This window comes from Pseudochaenichthys georgianus, chromosome 12 (assembly GCF_902827115.2).
Source record: "Pseudochaenichthys georgianus chromosome 12, fPseGeo1.2, whole genome shotgun sequence".
Taxonomy (NCBI): Eukaryota; Metazoa; Chordata; class Actinopteri; order Perciformes; family Channichthyidae; genus Pseudochaenichthys; species Pseudochaenichthys georgianus.
Genome location: NC_047514.1, coordinates 28033825 through 28053081, shown reverse-complemented (window position 1 = coordinate 28053081; position 19257 = coordinate 28033825). Strand labels below are relative to the sequence as shown.

Below are 19257 nucleotides of genomic sequence, written 5' to 3'. Positions count from 1 at the left end.
ATATGTTTTATAATGATTGATCATGAAAGTGTTCTCAAAGCTGGTGAAGGTGCAGCTAGTCTGAAGTACTTTGTAGACTGCAGGGTAGCTGGTGGATTTACTCCAGGTGGAACTAAAGTCTGATTCAACACTTGGTTAGATTTCACATCATTCATCCACATCTGTGAAGTAACTAAAGGGATTACATACATGTAGTGGAGTAGAAGTACACCATGTACCTCTGAACTGCAGTGGAGAAGAAGTACACCATGTACCTCTGAACTGCAGTGGAGAAGAAGTACACCATGTACCTCTGAACTGCAGTGGAGAAGAAGTACACCATGTACCTCTGAACTGTAGTGGAGAAGAAGTACACCATGTACCTCTGAACTGTAGTGGAGAAGAAGTACACCATGTACCTCTGAACTGTAGTGGAGTAGAAGTACACCATGTACCTCTGAACTGCAGTGGAGAAGAAGTACACCATGTACCTCTGAACTGTAGTGGAGTAGAAGTACACCATGTACCTCTGAACTGTAGTGGAGTAGAAGTACACCATGTACCTCTGAACTGTAGTGGAGTAGAAGTACACCATGTACCTCTGAACTGTAGTGGAGTAGAAGTACACCATGTACCTCTGAACTGCAGTGGAGAAGAAGTACACCATGTACCTCTGAACTGTAGTGGAGAAGAAGTACACCATGTACCTCTGAACTGTAGTGGAGAAGAAGTACACCATGTACCTCTGAACTGCAGTGGAGAAGAAGTACACCATGTACCTCTGAACTGTAGTGGAGAAGAAGTACAAAGTTGCAAAACATTGAAATACTGAAGTAAAGTACAAGTACCATAAAAGTACTTAGTTACTTTACACCACTGTGCATTCTGAACTGTAAGGATTAACAGGGATTAGCTGGAGTTGGAAACAAATTGAAATACTCAAGTAGTACAAGTATCTAAAAATTGTACTTAAGTACAGTACTTGAGTAAATCTAAAATAAAATTGACCTTTGATGATAAAGATAAAAGATAAAATAATGAAAAATATAAAATAAAATAAGAATAAACATGTAATAACAGAATGAAGAGAAATAACATGAGGGGAGCAGGAACAAGTGTGCATGCTCCTCCTCCTCCTCCTCCTCCTCCTCCTCCTCCTCCTCCTCCTCCTCCTCCTCCTCCTCCTCCTCCTCCTCCTCCTCCTCCTCCTCCTCCTCCACCTTTGTGTGCTGACTGGGTGAGTGTGGAGGGCATGGCGGGACGGAGAGGGACAGAGGACCATTGTGAGTGCAGATCAGGCAGTTGGGCCCTCCCCTCCTGATTGATGAAGAGCAGGGTGGGTGAGGGGATCAGAGAGGGGGGGGGGGTTTAATTGTTATTCTGTCGTCTGTGAAATGGCCCTGGCCTTCTGTCCCCTGTAAACAGCCCTGGGTGAGGTTAGCTCTCCCTGGATGGGGGGTGCTATGTGTGTGAATAGGGATAGTAGCTACAGCCCCCCCCCCACCTCCTCCTCCTCACCTCCTGGCAGGCACCCCCCCCACCCCCCCCCCCTCAGATCCAGCTGAAATCCTCCTTCTGCCTATTCAACAGGGCCCCATTTGATCAATGGGAGCGAGGCAAAGGGCCTCCAGGGGCCGCGAGGACAGAGGCGCACTGGAGCGGCCCCAGCGTCTGCCTGTTTAATGCTTAGAAAGTCTTTACTGTGCAAACGAGACTCAGCGAGCAGCTGTTCATCTCTAAGGATGTTTTGCACATTTCTGCACACATTTCTCCAAAACAGAAATTCTTTAGTAGACCCACAGCGGGGACATCTTCTGTCTTTCAGTAAGAGTGGCATGGCAGGCAAAAAAAGGCAAGCAATGATAAAAAAGAAAAGCCCACATGAGAAAAAAAAATAATAATAATAATAATAATAATAATAATAATAATGGGTTCCATTTATAAAGCACTTCATATTTGAATTCAAATCCCGAAGTGCTACAAGTAGTGAGCATGAACAGTATAAATAAACATTACACAACACGGTAGAATTAATAAAAAAGCAATATAAAAAAATAAAATAAATAAAAGGGTGATAAAAAGGTCTAGGCAAAGGCTCTTTTGAAGAGATGGGTTTTGAGGCCTTTTTTAAAAGCCTCCACGGTCTGTGGTGTCTCATTTGGTCGGGGAGAGCACACAAACAACCTCCTTTTCCAAATATAATACACTGCAGTTTGGTCATATATTCATTATACTAAGTGTTTTAAGTTTCTTATTTACAGTGATGTAAATACTTGTTTTAATTCTTTTTTAATGCTTAATAGTTACTTAAAATGTATTTTCTTTTTACGATCGCTATATTTTTGACCTACTATTGCAACTTATGTTCTTATTGTTTGTTTGCGCCAGCAGACACCGAAGCAGAGCCCGGTGTGTGTCAGCGCACCGGGCTCTGAGCAAGGCTCACAGAGGTTTACTTAAAGCTGTGCAGCTCCATGATGATCACAGTGGATATTTCACGTGTCTCTTTGTCTTTCAGGATCGATGTGCAACATCAACATCGACGAGTGTGCCATTAACCCGTGTCACAACGGGGGCACGTGTGTGGACGGCACCAACCGCTTCACCTGCCTGTGTCCGGAGGGCTACAACGACCCCACCTGCCTGTCCCAGGTGGACGAGTGTGGCAGCAACCCCTGCATCCATGGGCACTGCCAGGACCTCGTCAACGGGTGAGCACCGAGCGCATCTCATTAGGACACGACGTATTACCCCGGACGTTCATAACTTCCATCATTCTAGAAATATTAACCGTAATTCATCAACAATGTACTATAGCAGTACAGCGTCTTTAAGTAACATTTAATATTACACGTCTAAGCTAGCATTAAATTATAGCGTACAGCATTCTCCAGTTGTCCTTCTCCATGACCGTTATCTCTAACACTCTGGATGGATTACATATCACGACAGGCAGGAGGAGAAGTATCTCTTTGTACACTGTTCCTTAACAGATGTATAAGCAGCTTAAAGTGACCCTAACAAAGCAACACGGCTGACCTGATATGTCCTTGGCATCACAGCTACAGATGTACCTGTGACTCTGGCTGGAGCGGGCCCAACTGTGACATCAACAACAACGAGTGTGAGTCCAACCCGTGCATGAACGGGGGGACCTGCAAGGACATGACCAGCGGGTACCACTGCACCTGCAGGGCGGGCTTCACTGGTCAGTCACCACTCATCCTCTCACCATTGCTTCACCTCGTGTGTCTCCTGTGAGCCGACAGCTAAGTGTGCTCTCTGATCTGTAGGACCCAACTGCCAGACGAACATCAACGAGTGTGCCTCCAACCCCTGCCTGAACCAGGGCTCCTGCATCGACGACGTGGCCGGATACAAGTGCAACTGTCTGCTGCCCTACACCGGTACGACATGTGGCCGCTCATCCTTCCCACTACAGGTTGACTTACTGAGCTGTCTTCCGGCTTCTACGCAGAACGCTTATCATTGTGTTGTTTGAGAAAACACCACACACACAGTGAGGTCTGTTTCTGTGTGTGTGTGTCTGTGTGTGTGTGTGTGTGTGTGTGTGTGTGTGTGTGTGTGTGTGTGTGTGTGTGTGTGTGTGTGTGTGTGTGTGTGTTGTAGAATAACATGCCACAACGGCTAATATAAGCCGGATCACTGGTGCCTACTCCAGGCCCTATTCCCACTTCCGCCACGTCCTGTTTCCTGTCTGCGATCACACAATAGCAGGAAGCAGGAAGGCCCTTCCTGTTTGGCTACGTTGTCATGGAAATGGATAAGGAAGTGGGATAGAAAATGGGATTTTAGAAATGTATGTCACTCCTCCTGTAATCTTTTTCAGGGACTTTTATTCACTTATTCTACGGCTTTTAAATATTGAAGCATGAGGCAGTTGCTCCATATATCCAGCGCCCTGCCATCCCTGATGTGTTCCCCCTGCTAACAGGTGACAACTGTGAGACCCTGCTGGCGCCCTGCAGCCCCAGACCCTGTAAAAACGGGGGTGTTTGTAAAGAGTCTGAAGATTACCAAAGCTTCTCCTGCATCTGCCCCGAAGGATGGCAAGGTATCTATCATTTCTGCCTTCAGATGTGTATAAGAAGTGGACAAAGTCTCGTTGTTGTCCTATGGTTTTTACATCTTCAATTTGGCTACTTGTTTTTAAACTCTCGTTTCCATCCTATTAAGGTCAAACATGTGAGATAGATATCAACGAATGTGTGAAGAGCCCGTGCCGCAACGGTGCTCTGTGCCACAACACCATGGGGGGCTACCAGTGCAAGTGCCAGCCAGGTTACACCGGCCAGAGGTGTGAGACCGACACTGACGACTGCAAGCCAAGTAAGGAGCAGATGCAAGCTCTCAAGTCTCTCACCCTGAAGACGACAGAGTGGTTATTTATTGTACCCCCTCTCTGTGTTCCAGACCCCTGCAGTAACGGAGGTCTGTGCCGCGACAGTATCAACTCTTTCACCTGCACCTGTCTGCCCGGGTTTCGTGGCGGCCGATGTGAGCAGGACATCAACGAGTGTGAGAGTAACCCCTGTAGGAACGGGGCGAACTGCACCGACTGCGTGAACAGCTACACCTGCACCTGCCGGCCGGGCTTCAGCGGCATCAACTGTGAGATCAACACCAACGACTGCACCGACAGGTAGCTCGCTCTTCACAAATATTCTCTCTACTTATTTCACCAGCATGTCTTATGAGGGTTTAACATGTCGTCCTGTGTCTCTTCAGCTCCTGCTTCAACGGGGGCACCTGTGTGGACGGCATCAATGCGTTCACCTGCCTGTGTCTGCCCGGGTTCACCAGCAGCTACTGCCAGTATGACATCAACGAGTGTGACTCCAAGCCGTGCCTCAACGGGGGGTCCTGCCTGGACAGCTACGGCACATACAAGTGCACCTGTCCTCACGGCTACACAGGGATCAACTGTCAGGTGAGAATCACAATAATAGCTTTTTGTAGTGCTTTTTAATACTCAAAGAGACTTTTCAATTTTAAAACATTTCATACAAGCATACAAACAAACATGCCTACAGAAAGAAAAAAACAAGATGCGATGGAATGGATAAAAAAAGCAAAAGAAACTAGGACAGAGTTAAAGCTCGCAGTCATTTTTGTTTTCGGAAATATTGTTTAGTTGTTATCATCTTTGAACACTCAAGTAAAAAGCTGCCACACAGATCTTCAGGACAGAAAGGACTCATCTCGATTTCACCATTTTCATTGTCAAACACAGATGATTACGTGTTGGCCACCACTGTGTGGGTGCTTCCTTTTAGCCTTTGAGTGTTCAACGTTGCAACTGAACCTCTGGGAAGGGGCTAGGGTTGCCAGAAACTGACCATGATCAAAATCGATTATTCGGCAGCCCTGGCGAATAATAATCGATTACCGATTATTATTATTAGCATATATATATTTATATATATTTTGGTTGAAACTAAGCCAGAAAAAAAAAAAAAAACATTAAAAAAATATATATATAAATAAAATCGATTTTTAAAAATAATATTCGATTATGGAGACTGTAGCGAATATTCGAATAATCGAATAATCGCTGGCATCCCTAGAAGGGGCTTCCTCTCAGAGACCCAACTACTATACTATCTCCTTAGAATCTGGTGCGCTGGTGTGATTCGTCCCCCTGTAAAAACGGAGGAACATGCTGGCAGCAGGGGGCCTCGTACACCTGCCAGTGTCAGACTGGGTGGACCGGTCTCTACTGTGACATTCCCAGTGTGTCCTGTGAGGTCGCAGCCAAACAGCAAGGTAAGATGACCTGCCTGGAGTTATGATCCCTCTCGTGATAAAGCTTTTTATATCTACAAGTTTGGTGTGAGATGTGTCTCTTCTGTAACTCCTTCCTGTCTGTTTTCAGGGGTGGAGGTTGCTCACCTGTGCAGGAACTCAGGCCAGTGTCTGGATGCTGGAAACACTCACTACTGCCGCTGCCAGGCCGGGTACACCGGGAGCTACTGCCAGGAGCAGGTGGACGAGTGCTCCCCCAACCCCTGCCAGAACGGAGCGGCGTGCACCGACTACCTGGGAGGCTACAGCTGCGAGGTGAGTTCAAACGAGACCAGGACTAAATCAATAATAACAATAATCTCTAGATGAGGTAATCGGACCATTGAGACCATTGGATAGATTCGTATTGCTTTGATCCTGCATGAGGGGATCTCTAATATCCGAGCAATGCTCCAAACACTGTTTATAGCATTATTATAACATCTGATTATATTTGATAAAAAGTGAAATAATGAGTTAAATGCGTGCACGATATCATCCCAGCTGGAAGGTGCTTCAATGCTGGAATTTGACTAGAAGAAGTTTAGGAACCCTGAAAAACATTTCCTATAATGGTCTTATTTCCCTCAGTGTCTTCCTGGGTATCATGGTGTGAACTGCTCCAAAGAGATCAATGAGTGTCAGTCGCAGCCCTGTCAGAACGGAGGCACGTGCATCGACCTGATCAACACGTACAAGTGCTCGTGCCCCCGAGGAACACAAGGTACCCAGCTGCACCGCTCATCCACCGGCATGCATCGGCAACAAGTCCCCAAAATACCATTTCATTCCTCCCTCCCTCTCTCCGGTAGGCGTGCACTGTGAGATGAATCTGGACGACTGCACCCCCTCCAGCGACCCCCTGACCAACGAGCCAAAGTGCTTCAACAACGGGAAGTGTGTGGACCGCATCGGAGGCTATCAGTGTGTGTGTCCAGCGGGATACGTAGGAGAGCGCTGCGAAGGCGACGTCAACGAGTGTCTGTCGGACCCCTGCGACCCCCAGGGCTCCTACAACTGCGTCCAGCTCACCAACAGCTACCGCTGCGAGTGCCGCACGGGATACACAGGTATGAAGGGAACTGCAGCAGGACCCGGTGGGGGAGTGGTGTGCACCAGGTGTTAAACATGTGTTCTGCTCTCCAGGTCAGCGCTGTGACAAAGTGTTTGACGGCTGTAAAGGAAGACCCTGCAAAAATGGAGGGTCTTGTGCTGTTGCCAGTAACACACCTCACGGCTTCATCTGCAAATGTCCTCCTGTGAGTACACCTCAATGCACTTTACAGATGTACCTCAAGGAGTAATATTATACACTTGTATTGATTTGATTGCGCTTTTATTAAGTGATGTTCAAGACAGTCAAATCATTAACGCATAGAAAACACTGATATTAAGAAGTCAAATAAAAGTTATATAAAACACTCCTCATGGTTTCACCTGTTAGTATTCACCTGTTGTTAGTATTCACCTGTAAGTATTCACCTGTAAGTATTCACCTGTAAGTATTCACCTGTTGTTAGTATTCACCTGTAAGTATTCACCTGTAAGTATTCACCTGTAAGTATTCACCTGTAAGTATTCACCTGTAAGTATTCACCTGTAAGTATTCACCTGTAAGTATTCACCTGTTGTTATATTCACCTGTTGTTATATTCACCTGTTGTTATATTCACCTGTTGTTCATATGTTATTATATTAGTGACATCCACCCTTTTCTTGTCTCAGGTTGTCCACTTTCATAACAAAGTGATAATCAAAAAGACAAGCAAAGCAATAAAACAGTTTTGAGCCTGTCCAACACTGAACTTTATATTAATTTAGCACTTTTCATAATATAACATGCTGCTGAAGACAGGAAATAAAAAACAACACAGTTATTCAAAACAGATTTTATAAAAGTATGTAAAACATAAAAACCAACATGAATGTTTTGTAGCTCAATGCTCACCTGTCCCCCGTCTGTCCTCAGGGCTTCACCGGCTCTTCCTGTGAGTACGACTCTCGCTCCTGCGGGGGTCTGAATTGCAGAAATGGCGGGACCTGTGTGTCGGGCCACCTGGGCCCCCGCTGCCTCTGCCCCCCCACCTTCACCGGGCCCGAGTGCCAGACCCCCACCGACAGCCTCTGCATCTCCAACCCCTGCTACAACGGCGGCACGTGCCAGACCACCCCTGACGCGCCCTTCTTCAAGTGCAGCTGCCCGATCAACTTCAACGGCCTGCTGTGCCACATCCTGGACTACTCCTTCGTGGGGGGCTTCGGCCGGGACATCATCCCCCCGCCGGAGGTGGAGGTGAGCTGCGAGATTCCTCAGTGTGACGAGTGGGCCGGGAACCACATCTGCAACTCGCTGTGCAACAACCACGCCTGCGGCTGGGACGGGGGGGACTGCTCGCTGAACTTCGACGACCCGTGGCAGAACTGTTCGGCCGCGCTGCAGTGCTGGCGCTACTTCAACGATGGGAAGTGTGACGCTCAGTGCAACAGCCCGGGGTGTCTGTACGACGGCTTCGACTGCCAGGGGCAGGAGGGGACCTGCAAGTGAGTGTGCTGTGAAGAGAAAGGAATGTTTGCCAAGCAACTACGTTTGGGATGTGTCAGGTATTTGTCGGTAGGGGTGCTGTGATAAACCGGTATTGGTGTTATAATAATTATAAATAGTAATAATTGCGTACATACCACCTCTCTGTACTCGCAGTTTAATTGTTTGTATTTCCCAAAAAGGAACAAAACACACAAAGAGTGATCAATGAGTTTCACTGATAGCATAATTATTTTATTTACGAGATCAAGAACGTGTTGTTATCATTCATGTTTCTGCCATCATCACATTTACTGTTATTTAGTTCAGTGTATCCCCAAGTAATTCATTAAATATTACGTATTTAAACAAACATAATACGAACAAATAAGAATACAAAGTTAAAATAATGAATGTCGAAGTGAAAGACATGCCTTGATTTAACGCTAACCAAAGCTGCTTGTGTTCTGCAGCCCGCTGTACGACCAGTACTGTAAGGACCACTATGCTGACGGCCACTGCGACCAGGGCTGCAACAACGCTGAGTGTGAGTGGGACGGGCTGGACTGTGCAGAGAACATGCCGGAGAAGCTGGCAGACGGGCACCTGGTCCTGGTGGTCCACATCCCCCCCGAGCAGCTGAAGAACCGCTCCTCAACGTTCCTCAGAGAGATCAGCAGCGTGCTCCACACCAACGTGGTGTTCCGCCGTGACGCCAGAGGAGAACCCATGATCTTCCCGTACTACGGGAACGAGCAGGACCTGGTGAAACACAACGTGCTGAAGCGCTCCACGGACGGCTGGCCGGAGTGGGCCGCCAGGCCCGCCTCCGTCCTGGGTCAGGTCCAGGAGAGCGTGTCCGCCATGGTCAGCCCCCGCAGACGCAGAGAGCTGGACCCTGTGCAGATCAAAGGGTAGGACCACGGAGAAGTCACTTCTTCTTCGTTGGTTTTATTAGCAGACTAGTGTCAGTTTATCGTCTTTTTGAACAATTAAGACATGACGTCCAGGAAGAGACAGAAAAAACCCACTGGGCTTTTTTAAAACCTCCACACAGAAATCCACAATGTTATAGAGGACGCAAGATTCAAATACAAATAATAATAATCTATATTATTCTTTTAATGATATTTAGATTTTATTTAACATTTTCATCTTATATTCTATTTCTTTGTTTCACTGAGCTGTATTAATATGTGTGTTAATATGTCCCCCCGCTGCAGGTCGATTGTGTACCTGGAGATCGATAACCGCCAGTGTTACCAGCAGTCCAGTGAATGCTTCCAGAGCGCCACAGATGTAGCGGCGTTCCTCGGAGCGCTGGCCACCAGCGGGAACCTGAACGTCCCCTACATCGAGGCGGTCACCAGTGAGTCTCCAAAGCCTTTCTGTACAAATATCTATATCTTAACGTGTAATCCGTGGGGGGGCAATGTAACTCAATACCTTTAATCAACTTTTGTTCTAAATGCGAAATTGACTTTGACTTTAGTTGAGTTTTTTCTTTTCTGCACTTCAGTGCACTTCAGAGAGAAATATTTACAAAGTTGAACTAGCCAAGCTTTTATATTACAACCTTTTGAGAGATTTTGAGGAATACATTATCATTTATACACAAGCAATTTATTTAGAATTAAGTTTTTGTATTAAATATATTTATTTCACAGAGTACCTTTAACAGTGTTAAATAAAGGTACTAAGTACTTCTTCCATCTCAGCCTGTTAAAAGTGGTCACCAAGTTAAGATAAGTTAAGGTGAGCCTTCGTTGATCACCGTAGGGAATGCAGGCGCCTTAGCAGCAGCAGTAAAGAGGCCGAAGTCATATCAGATGTGTCCCTCCAGGTGTGAGACCGGCCCCCTCCGGCTCAGAGCTCTACCCCATGTACGTGGTCTTCCTGGGCCTGGCCGCTCTGGGGTTCGTGTGCCTCGGTGTTCTGGTGTCTCGTAAGAGGCGACGCGAGCACGGCCAGCTCTGGTTCCCTGAAGGCTTCAAGGCTTCAGAGCCCACCAAAAAGAAGCGCAGAGAGCCTCTGGGAGAGGACTCTGTTGGGCTGAGGTACGGACGCTTTGAGAACGGATCACGTCTGCCTGCGCTCGGCATTGTCTCCACCTTTTCTATGTGATTGAAAGCATCTAGTCTAACCTCGTCCTCTGTTCAACAGGCCGATGAAAAACTCTGACATCAATCTTATGGATGACAATCAAAACGAATGGGACGACGAGGATCCGGAGTGCCGGCGCTTCAGGGTGAGGAGAGCGCCTTGTCTCTGAGTCACTCACACATTGCTCTGCATGCTTTGCTCACGCTGTGGTGATCTGTGTCTCTCAGTTGGAGGAGCAGGCCATGCTGGACCTGAGCGACCGTACAGATCACAGGAAGTGGACACAGCAGCATCTCGATGCAGCTGACCTGCGCACTGCCTCCATAGCGCCGACTCCTCCTCAGGGAGAGGTCGAACACGACTGCATGGATGTGAACGTCAGAGGACCAGGTTTGTACAGCTGCTGTTGGAGAAAAGGTTCTGACGAGCTGTGACTGTGAGCTGATTGTAATCCCTTCTCCCGGCGTGCAGACGGCTTCACCCCCCTGATGATCGCCTCCTGCAGCGGCGGGGGGCTGGAGACGGGCAACAGCGAAGAGGAAGAGGATCCCTCGGCGGAAATCATCTCCGACTTTATTTACCAAGGCGCCAACCTCCACAACCAGACGGATCGCACCGGGGAGACGGCCCTCCACCTGGCCGCTCGCTACGCCCGCTCCGATGCTGCCAAGCGCCTGCTGGAGTCCAGCGCCGACGCTAACGTCCAGGACAACATGGGACGCACCCCGCTGCACGCCGCCGTGGCTGCGGACGCTCAGGGAGTCTTCCAGGTGAGGAGTCCTCTCAACCTGCTGGGTCTTTTCAGTTGAGACTGTAATACATGTTGGATGCTACCATTAACACATGTATAGAATATAATTCCTTTATTGTCATCGCACCAGGTACAACGAAATTTAAAAAAGCAATCCTCGCAGTGCATTTCCACATAAAACGAATAAATATATTATCTCTATAAACATATACACATTAAACATGCTCACACATCCATACATGCCCGCACATTATTTAAATATAGTTTACAATATCAAAAAAACACGGGGATGATATTTTGCATCTCTGATGTCAATCATTAGTTAATACAACTATTAAAAAGTTAAGGCTGTGTATGCTCTCCTTCACCTGCATACATGCATATGAATTCCCACAGATATACGGATATAGTATTGAATAGATTCCAATTTCAATAAAAAAAAGAACCTAATAAACTAAAAGTGCTTTCACATAAAAACCAACAAAAAACAGTAAACTTTTCGTCAACACTTCTTATAACTTTTTAAAACACTAAATAAATTGAAGGTCATAAAACATGAATAATTATAATTCTAAAATATAATAAAACATTAAAATAATGACAACAATGCATGAAGAGCCAAATAAAAGACATGCGTATGAATCTACAGAAGAGGGTTACTTTATCAGATATAGTATTGAATAGATTGCTTTTAATCATAATAATAACAATAATAAACTGTATTTGTTTATGCAAATAGTGCTTACACATAAAAACAGAAGACCTTTAAAACACACAGAGAACAAAGCAAGCGAGCGAGCGGTTTGTGACCGAGTTCCATCTCTGAGTTGCTCGTGTTTTTGGTTGTGCTTGTTTAACACTTTCCAGCATTGAGCTAAACACCCGTGTGTCTTTGCAGATTTTAATCCGAAACCGCGCCACTGATCTTGACGCCCGCATGCACGACGGAACAACACCGCTGATCCTCGCCGCGCGATTGGCTGTGGAGGGGATGGTGGAGGAGCTTATCAACTGCCACGCCGACGCTAACGCCACCGACGACTCTGGTACGCTAACTAAGATGCTACCATCATATAATCCTCTGCACCGTTCATAAAGAGGCCTCCCAGTATGCTCGTCCCTCACCTTCCTCCTCTCTCTGCAGGAAAGTCTGCTCTGCACTGGGCCGCGGCGGTGAACAACGTGGAGGCCGCCATGGTGCTGCTGAAGAACGGAGCCAACAAAGACATGCAGGACAACAAGGTGTGTGAAGTCACAGTAGTTCATATCTTTTTTCAAAAGGTTAACATTTAAAAAATCAAAACAGACCTCTTTATGAGTTATTCATTATCCCAAATTATTCCAAGGATTTTAAACAAAAAATAATTTAAAATTTCATTTGGTCGCTTGCAATGGCATTATGTGCTTCTTTGCTGTTTTTGTAAACCAGAAAACATCATACATTTACTTTTATTCAGGTTCAGGCCACATTCGAACCATATTCTTCCTGGATCTTTGTTGTTTTAACTGTATATGTGAACCGGACGAAGGTCATCAAAACATCTGTATCTTAACTCATCAGAGAACCAAGCTGAGAAAGCATCTGCCTTTCTGGACTGATCACGTTTTCCACATGAACAGCTTTATTCAGTGCTTACCCCCTGATGTATTTGTTTTGGAGGATATGGCTCTGCAGAGAATCTGGCTAACAGTAATCTTATGGCGCTTTCCCACTGCTGCACGTAGCACGGTTTAAGCTTTGTGTTGCTTTTCCACTAGGGCTAGTTCCGGCCCAGGGCTACTTTCTCACCTTTTTCTCGCCCTCCAAAAACGAGGTTCTTACCGGGCCAACAACCGGGCTGAATATGCTAAACTAGTGACGTAAACACTCGACTGCTGAATGGTCAGAGAGAATCGCTGGCCAGGGGCGACAACTACAACAAGATGAACACATTTGACCGTGATTTCATTGTAATGCACGTTTCTAAATGATGCCGAAGTAACAACACACTGATACCGGTTAGTAAAAACATGGATTAATGCTTTGACAAGTCTGCAGACAGACTTTTACTGAATGGAGCTTGGATTGATCAGGCTAAGCTAACGCAGTATATGCTCTGACCGTCCACACTCACAACAACGGCCTACAGACATAAATAAAGCAGCGACTGTATTCTCCATGACACAGGCAGGCTGTGGTTTGTACTCGTTTAGCTTGTGTCTAGTCTCTGAGCAGATCTGAGGAGCTGTGAGCTCTGAGGGCTAAGAGCTAACGGCTGATGTTGTTTTTGCGGTTCTCATTGAAGATGACGTCACGGCAGTTTAATGCAGCGTCGCACCGCCCGCTAAACAGCCGACCGCCCCGCCTACACTGCGTTACTATAGTTACTACCCCTTTTACTAAACTGTGATGGAAACGCAGCATAAAGTGAGCCTGGCCTACCAAGGCCTACCCATACCGTACTAAGCCATACTAGGTCCTGCAGTGGAAAAGCGCCATGAGTTAGAAGAAGCTGATCCCACAAACTCCCATGATCCCCAACTCTGTGCCGCCATCAAACTCCATCCTTTGTAGTTGTTTTCATTGAGAGACTCCTCGTGTCAGAGAATGAAATATTGTTCGTTTAACCGTTATTTTGTTGTTCTCGTTACAGGAGGAGACGCCTACCTTCCTTGCCGCCCGTGAAGGAAGCTTCGAGACAGCTAAAGTTCTCCTGGAACATTTCGCCAACCGCGAGATCACGGACCACCTGGACCAGCTGCCCCGAGACATCGCCCAGGAGCGCATGCACCACGACATCGTGCGCCTGCTGGACGAGTACAACGTGGTCCGGAGCCCCGGGCTCCACAGCGGGCCCCTGAGCACCTCCAGCCTCTCCCCCCCCCTCTGCTCCCCCAATGACTATCTCAGCAACCTCAAACCCAACCTCTCTGTAAAGAAGGTCCGGAAACTGAGTGCCGGGAAAGGAGGGAAAGATGGAGGTAAAGATAACAGGATGAAGAAGAAGAAGTCGCTGGATGGAAAGGGGAATCTGCTCGATTCGACCGGCGTCCTCTCCCCAGTCGATTCTCTCGAGTCTCCTCACGGATACCTCTCCGACGTAGCTTCCCCTCCCATGACATCCCCCTTCCAGCAGTCGCCTCCCATGTCTCTAAATCACCTCCAAGGCAATGGGGATCACATGGGCCAGATGATGGGTAAAGATATGAGCTGCATGTCTTTCGACCCCCCACGTCTCTCCCACATGCCCGTCTCCAGCCCCAACAGTCAGGGCAGAGGGGGAGGTCAGTGCGACTGGATCTCAAGGATGCACCCGGGTGTGGGCCAGCAGGGGGGCTACAGCCAGCCCATCTCCCACAACATGATGGGGGCTCTGCACGGGGTCAGCACGGCCACGCTGTCTCAGATCATGGGCTACCAGAACATGCAGACCAGCCACCTGGTGATGCAGCAGCAGCAGCAGCACTCGCGGCAGCTCCAGCACCAGAACTCCAGCTCCACCACGGGGGGGCTCAACCAGAGCTTCCCCAGCGTGGATCTGAACGACGGGCGCTCCATGCCCATCCTCACCGTCATGCCGCAGGAGACCCAGATCCTCGGCACTCAGTTCCTCACCCCCCCCTCCCAACACAGCTACTCTGGCCCCATGGACCACACCCCCAACCACCAGCTGCAGGTGCCCGATCACCCCTTCCTCACCCCTTCCCCCGGCTCCCCCGACCAATGGTCTAGCTCGTCCCCACATTCCAACATGTCTGATTGGTCGGAAGGCATCTCGAGCCCACCCACGAGTATCCATTCGCAGATGAACCTGATCCCGGAGCAGTTTAAGTAGAGACTTTTAAAAATGGACAGTGGGAAAAAATTCAAAGAAATACAGAAAGAGTGACAAACCTAAAGACCTTTTTTATTATCAGTTTTTATACTAACGATAAGAACAGTTTTAGAAATGTTGTATTTATTTATGTGCTTCTTTTTTAAATATAAAGAAGATGCTTTTATATTTATGCTTTTTTATTTGTATTTGTATTTGTTATGTATGGGAAGATTAGAAACTGTTTTAAAAGGAGTGTATATCATAAGAAAAAAAGACTCCGTACACTGGCTATTTATTTGTGTCTCGTGTTGCTTTGTTCACTGGATCTATTTTTATCTTTGTCTTCACAAATGTTTTATTTTTTGGGATTTGCATTGCTTTATGTTTGTACAGATTTTTCTCCCAACTTTCTATAGATTATTTTAAAATGTTCAGTATTAATTAATTATATTTTAACCTACTTGGTGTTTTGAAATGACACAGGTTATGTTACTGAACTACATTTCACTAAGTCTTATCACTGAGTCCGCGTTGGATGATAAAATATATATTTAAAGTGTGGCCTTTCATGATGTTGCTCGCTCTCACAGAGTAACCAAGGTAACAGAGACCTTAAAGCACAGAACAATATCCCTTATGAGTTGAGAGATGCTTTTTCGAAAAGAGTTAACAATGCATCTTAATCAACCTGAGCCTATTTTCGATGACGTTATGGTGTTGGCGGGTGCTGAGTAATTGATTTGTAATAATGTATGATGCGAGGAGCGTTTCTTTATTTCATATTGTATTTCAAACCAGTGATAATGGTTACCATGGTTAACCTGTAAAGTGTTCAATGGCAGACCTGTCGTAGAACATGTTACATTTGCCACAGTTTAAAATAGTGCCAGTGTGATTGAGTTTTTCCTAAGAAAAGCAACATATTTGTGAGATTTCTTGAAAAGAAAAACGTCTTCGAAGTGAAGAACATAGTTTGTGAAAGAAATGGGGACCTTTGTTTGTGTGTTTGAACACACCACCTGCACTTTGTGTGGTTTAAGGTGTCTAGATGTCACGTTTTATAAACTCATTCAGAGATACGAAAGATGTTTTTAAGAAAAGATGTAATTCAAAATCGATGTTCATGCAAAGTTGTAGTTTGCAAAGAAGTATTTCCTGATTTAAAAATGTTTGTAAAAATGGTCTTGATTCAATAAAAGTTGCTGTTAAGCTTTAAAATATGGCTTCATTTCCTGTTTAGTCTCTCTTTGCTGCACTATGTGGCTGACTGTAGCCCCCCCCCCTCCCCCGAGGTATCTGAGCTGACTGTAGCCCCCCCCCTCCCCCGAGGTATCTGAGCTGACTGTAGCCCCCCCCTCCCCCGAGGTATCTGAGCTGACTGTAGCCCCCCCCTCCCCCGAGGTATCTGAGCTGACTAGCCCCCCCCTCCCCCGAGGTATCTGAGCTGACTGTAGCCCCCCCATCCCCAGAGGTATCTGAGCTGACTGTAGCCCCCCCCTCCCCCGAGGTATCTGAGCTGACTGTAGCCCCCCCATCCCCAGAGGTATCTGAGCTGACTGTAGCCCCCCCCCCCTCCTGTGGGGTATCTGAGCTGACTGTAGCCCCCCTCCCCAGAGGTATCTGAGCTGACTGTAGCCCCACCCCTCCTGTTGGGTATCTGAGCTGACTATAGCTGACTGTAGCCCCCCCCCTCCCCAGAGGTATCTGAGCTGAACACACTTTATACAGCGAGCCTTGGAGTCTGGCGCCCTCTGGTGGCGACAGTCTCACATTACCACAGGAAGTGACACCACTGTGATAATTGTGCTTTACTTCAGTATTTCAATGTTATGCTACTTTTTACTTCTACTTAGCTACAATTCAGAGGTAAATAGTATACTTTTACTCCACTACATGTACCTTTAGTTACTTTACAGATTTGGATGATGTGAAATATAATCAAGTGTTAAATCAGACTTTAGTTCCACCTGGAGTAAATCCACCAGCTACCCTGCAGTCTACAAAATCATTCAAACTAGCTGCTCCTTTACCGGCTTTGAGAACACTTTAATGATCAATCATTATAAAACATATCATATATATTATTCTGACATGGACCAATCTGCAAAATGACTACTTTTACTGTCGCTACTATACTTTTCTACGTTTACTTGAGTAATATTTTGAATGCAGGACTTTTACTTCCAACAGACTATTCCTACACTCTGGTACTTCTACTTTTACTCAAGTACAAGATCTGAGTACTTCTACTTTTACTCAAGTACAACATCTGAGTACTTCTACTTTTACTCAAGTACAACATCTGAGTACTTCTACTTTTACTCAAGTACAACATCTGAGTACTTCAGTACTTTAGTCTTGGATAAATGTGGCTGCCATCGTAGAAACACTTACCAGTAGCAGGCTGTACTATCCCCTATGAACATATTATACTACAAATGTAATCGTTCTAAATGTGTGCTGGATGCTTGAAAAAGAGAAGTGGCTAGCTCAGCCTGATTTGAAAAATAATACATTCAAAATCGGAATCAATCCACACATGAACGAGCAGTCATTAATATCCGTGCATGCTCATTTATCTACATTGGACATTATGATGTAACCTGGCATAATTACATTAAAGATTTCATTACCGTCTAGAGTTGTGTTATTATCTATGGATTAAAGCCATTAAGGGAAATATTTAGCATGAAAAACATTTATTAACAGCTGAAATGAAGTCTTATGTCTATTCAAAGCAACCCCCTAAATATTGATCAAAAATATACTAAATTATTTCTTTCTGTACTTCTTGAAGCAAGTATTTCCGTATCAAACACAACTCTACCAGTTTTTTAACAATATGTTATCTACTTCTCTACCTAAGTCTTAAGTACAATATAGACAAATTATATTAAATAATTAAAACAAATATAAAAAAAAGTTATTTAGGTTAAATAAATATGAATGAATTGCATATGCATATATAAAATGTATACAACATTAATAATAATAACACAACATAACATATACATACATACAGATACACATTACATTACATTTAGCTGACGCTTTAATCCAAAGCGACTTACAATAAGTACATTCGACCAGGAAGACACAACCTTGAAGAAAACAGAATCATATAAGTACATCAGGTTTCATAGAGCCAAGTATTTCAAGTGCTACTCAACTGGCTTTAGATAAGCCAGTCCTTTATTAGTATATAAGTGCTCTGTTAGCAGTTCTTTGTTAGTAATTCTATCGCTCGAGGTGGAGTCGAAAGAGATGAGTTTTCAGTCTGCGCCGGAAGGTGTGTAAGCTTTCTGCCGTCCTGATGACAATAGGGAGCTCATTCCACCATTTTGGAGCCAGGATAGCAAACCCACGTGTTTTTGCTGATGGGAACTTGGGTCCCCCTCGCAGCGAGGGTGCAGCGAGTCGTTTGGCTGATGCAGAGCGTAGTGCACGCGCTGGGGTGTACGGTTTAACCATGTCCTGGATGTAGGAAGGGCCAGATCCATTCGCAGCATGGTACGCAAGTACCAGTGTCTTGAAGTGGATTCTAGCAGTTACCGGAAGCCAGTGGAGGGAGCGGAGGAGCGGAGTGGTGTGGGAACATTTAGGAAGGTTGAAGACCAGACGAGCCGCTGCGTTCTGGATGAGCTGCAGAGGTCGGATGGCACATGCAGGTAGACCAGCAGGAGGGAGTTGCAGTAGTCTAGGCGTGAGGTGACGAGAGCCTGGACCAGAACCTGCGTCGCTTTCTGGGTCAGCTGGGGACGCATCCTCCTGATGCTGTAAAGCGTGTATCTGCAGCAGCGGGTTGTAGCAGCGATGTTTGCAGCGAAGGACAGGTTGTTATCCAGGGTCACACCCAGAGTCCTTGCAGTCTGAGTCGGGGAAACAACAGAGGTGCCGATGTTGATTGTCAGGTCAAGAGTGGGACAATCTTTTCCCGGAAGGAAAAGCAGTTCAGTTTTGTCAAGGTTGAGCTTGAGATGATGAGCGGACATCCACTGAGAGATGTCAGCTAGACAAGCAGAGATGCGAGCGACGACCTGGGTCTCTGAGCGGGGAGAGGACAGAATTAATTGGGTGTCGTCAGCGTAGCAGTGGTATGAAAAACCATGCGGGCTAATGACAGATCCGAGCGAGTTTGTGTACAGGGAGAAGAGGAGGGGACCAAGAACAGAGCCCTGAGGGACCCCTGTAGTTAATTGACAAGGGTCGGACTCGGACCCTCTCCAAGTAACCCTGTAGGTACAGTCTTTGAGGTATGAGGTGAGGAGGGAAAGTGCAGAGCCTGAAACTCCAAGTTCTTG

At 46.2% G+C, this 19257-nt stretch overlaps 1 protein-coding gene across 1 annotated transcript in view; it reads left to right on the top strand.

Annotated features, from left to right (window-relative positions):
- notch1a (notch receptor 1a) overlaps positions 1-16157 on the top strand; it is a 38585-nt gene extending 22428 nt beyond the window's left edge. Inside the window, 22 exon segments of the mRNA XM_034096150.1 lie at positions 2498-2690; positions 3042-3187; positions 3273-3386; positions 3935-4054; positions 4177-4329; positions 4414-4642; positions 4729-4930; positions 5613-5766; positions 5876-6060; positions 6376-6508; positions 6597-6854; positions 6931-7043; positions 7754-8325; positions 8779-9219; positions 9529-9674; positions 10149-10362; positions 10469-10553; positions 10636-10798; positions 10880-11178; positions 12058-12205; positions 12304-12401; positions 13793-16157. Coding sequence (XP_033952041.1) covers positions 2498-2690; positions 3042-3187; positions 3273-3386; positions 3935-4054; positions 4177-4329; positions 4414-4642; positions 4729-4930; positions 5613-5766; positions 5876-6060; positions 6376-6508; positions 6597-6854; positions 6931-7043; positions 7754-8325; positions 8779-9219; positions 9529-9674; positions 10149-10362; positions 10469-10553; positions 10636-10798; positions 10880-11178; positions 12058-12205; positions 12304-12401; positions 13793-14974 — 5348 coding nt within the window. The 3' untranslated portion in view covers positions 14975-16157.
- The last annotated feature ends 3100 nt before the right edge of the window (positions 16158-19257 follow it).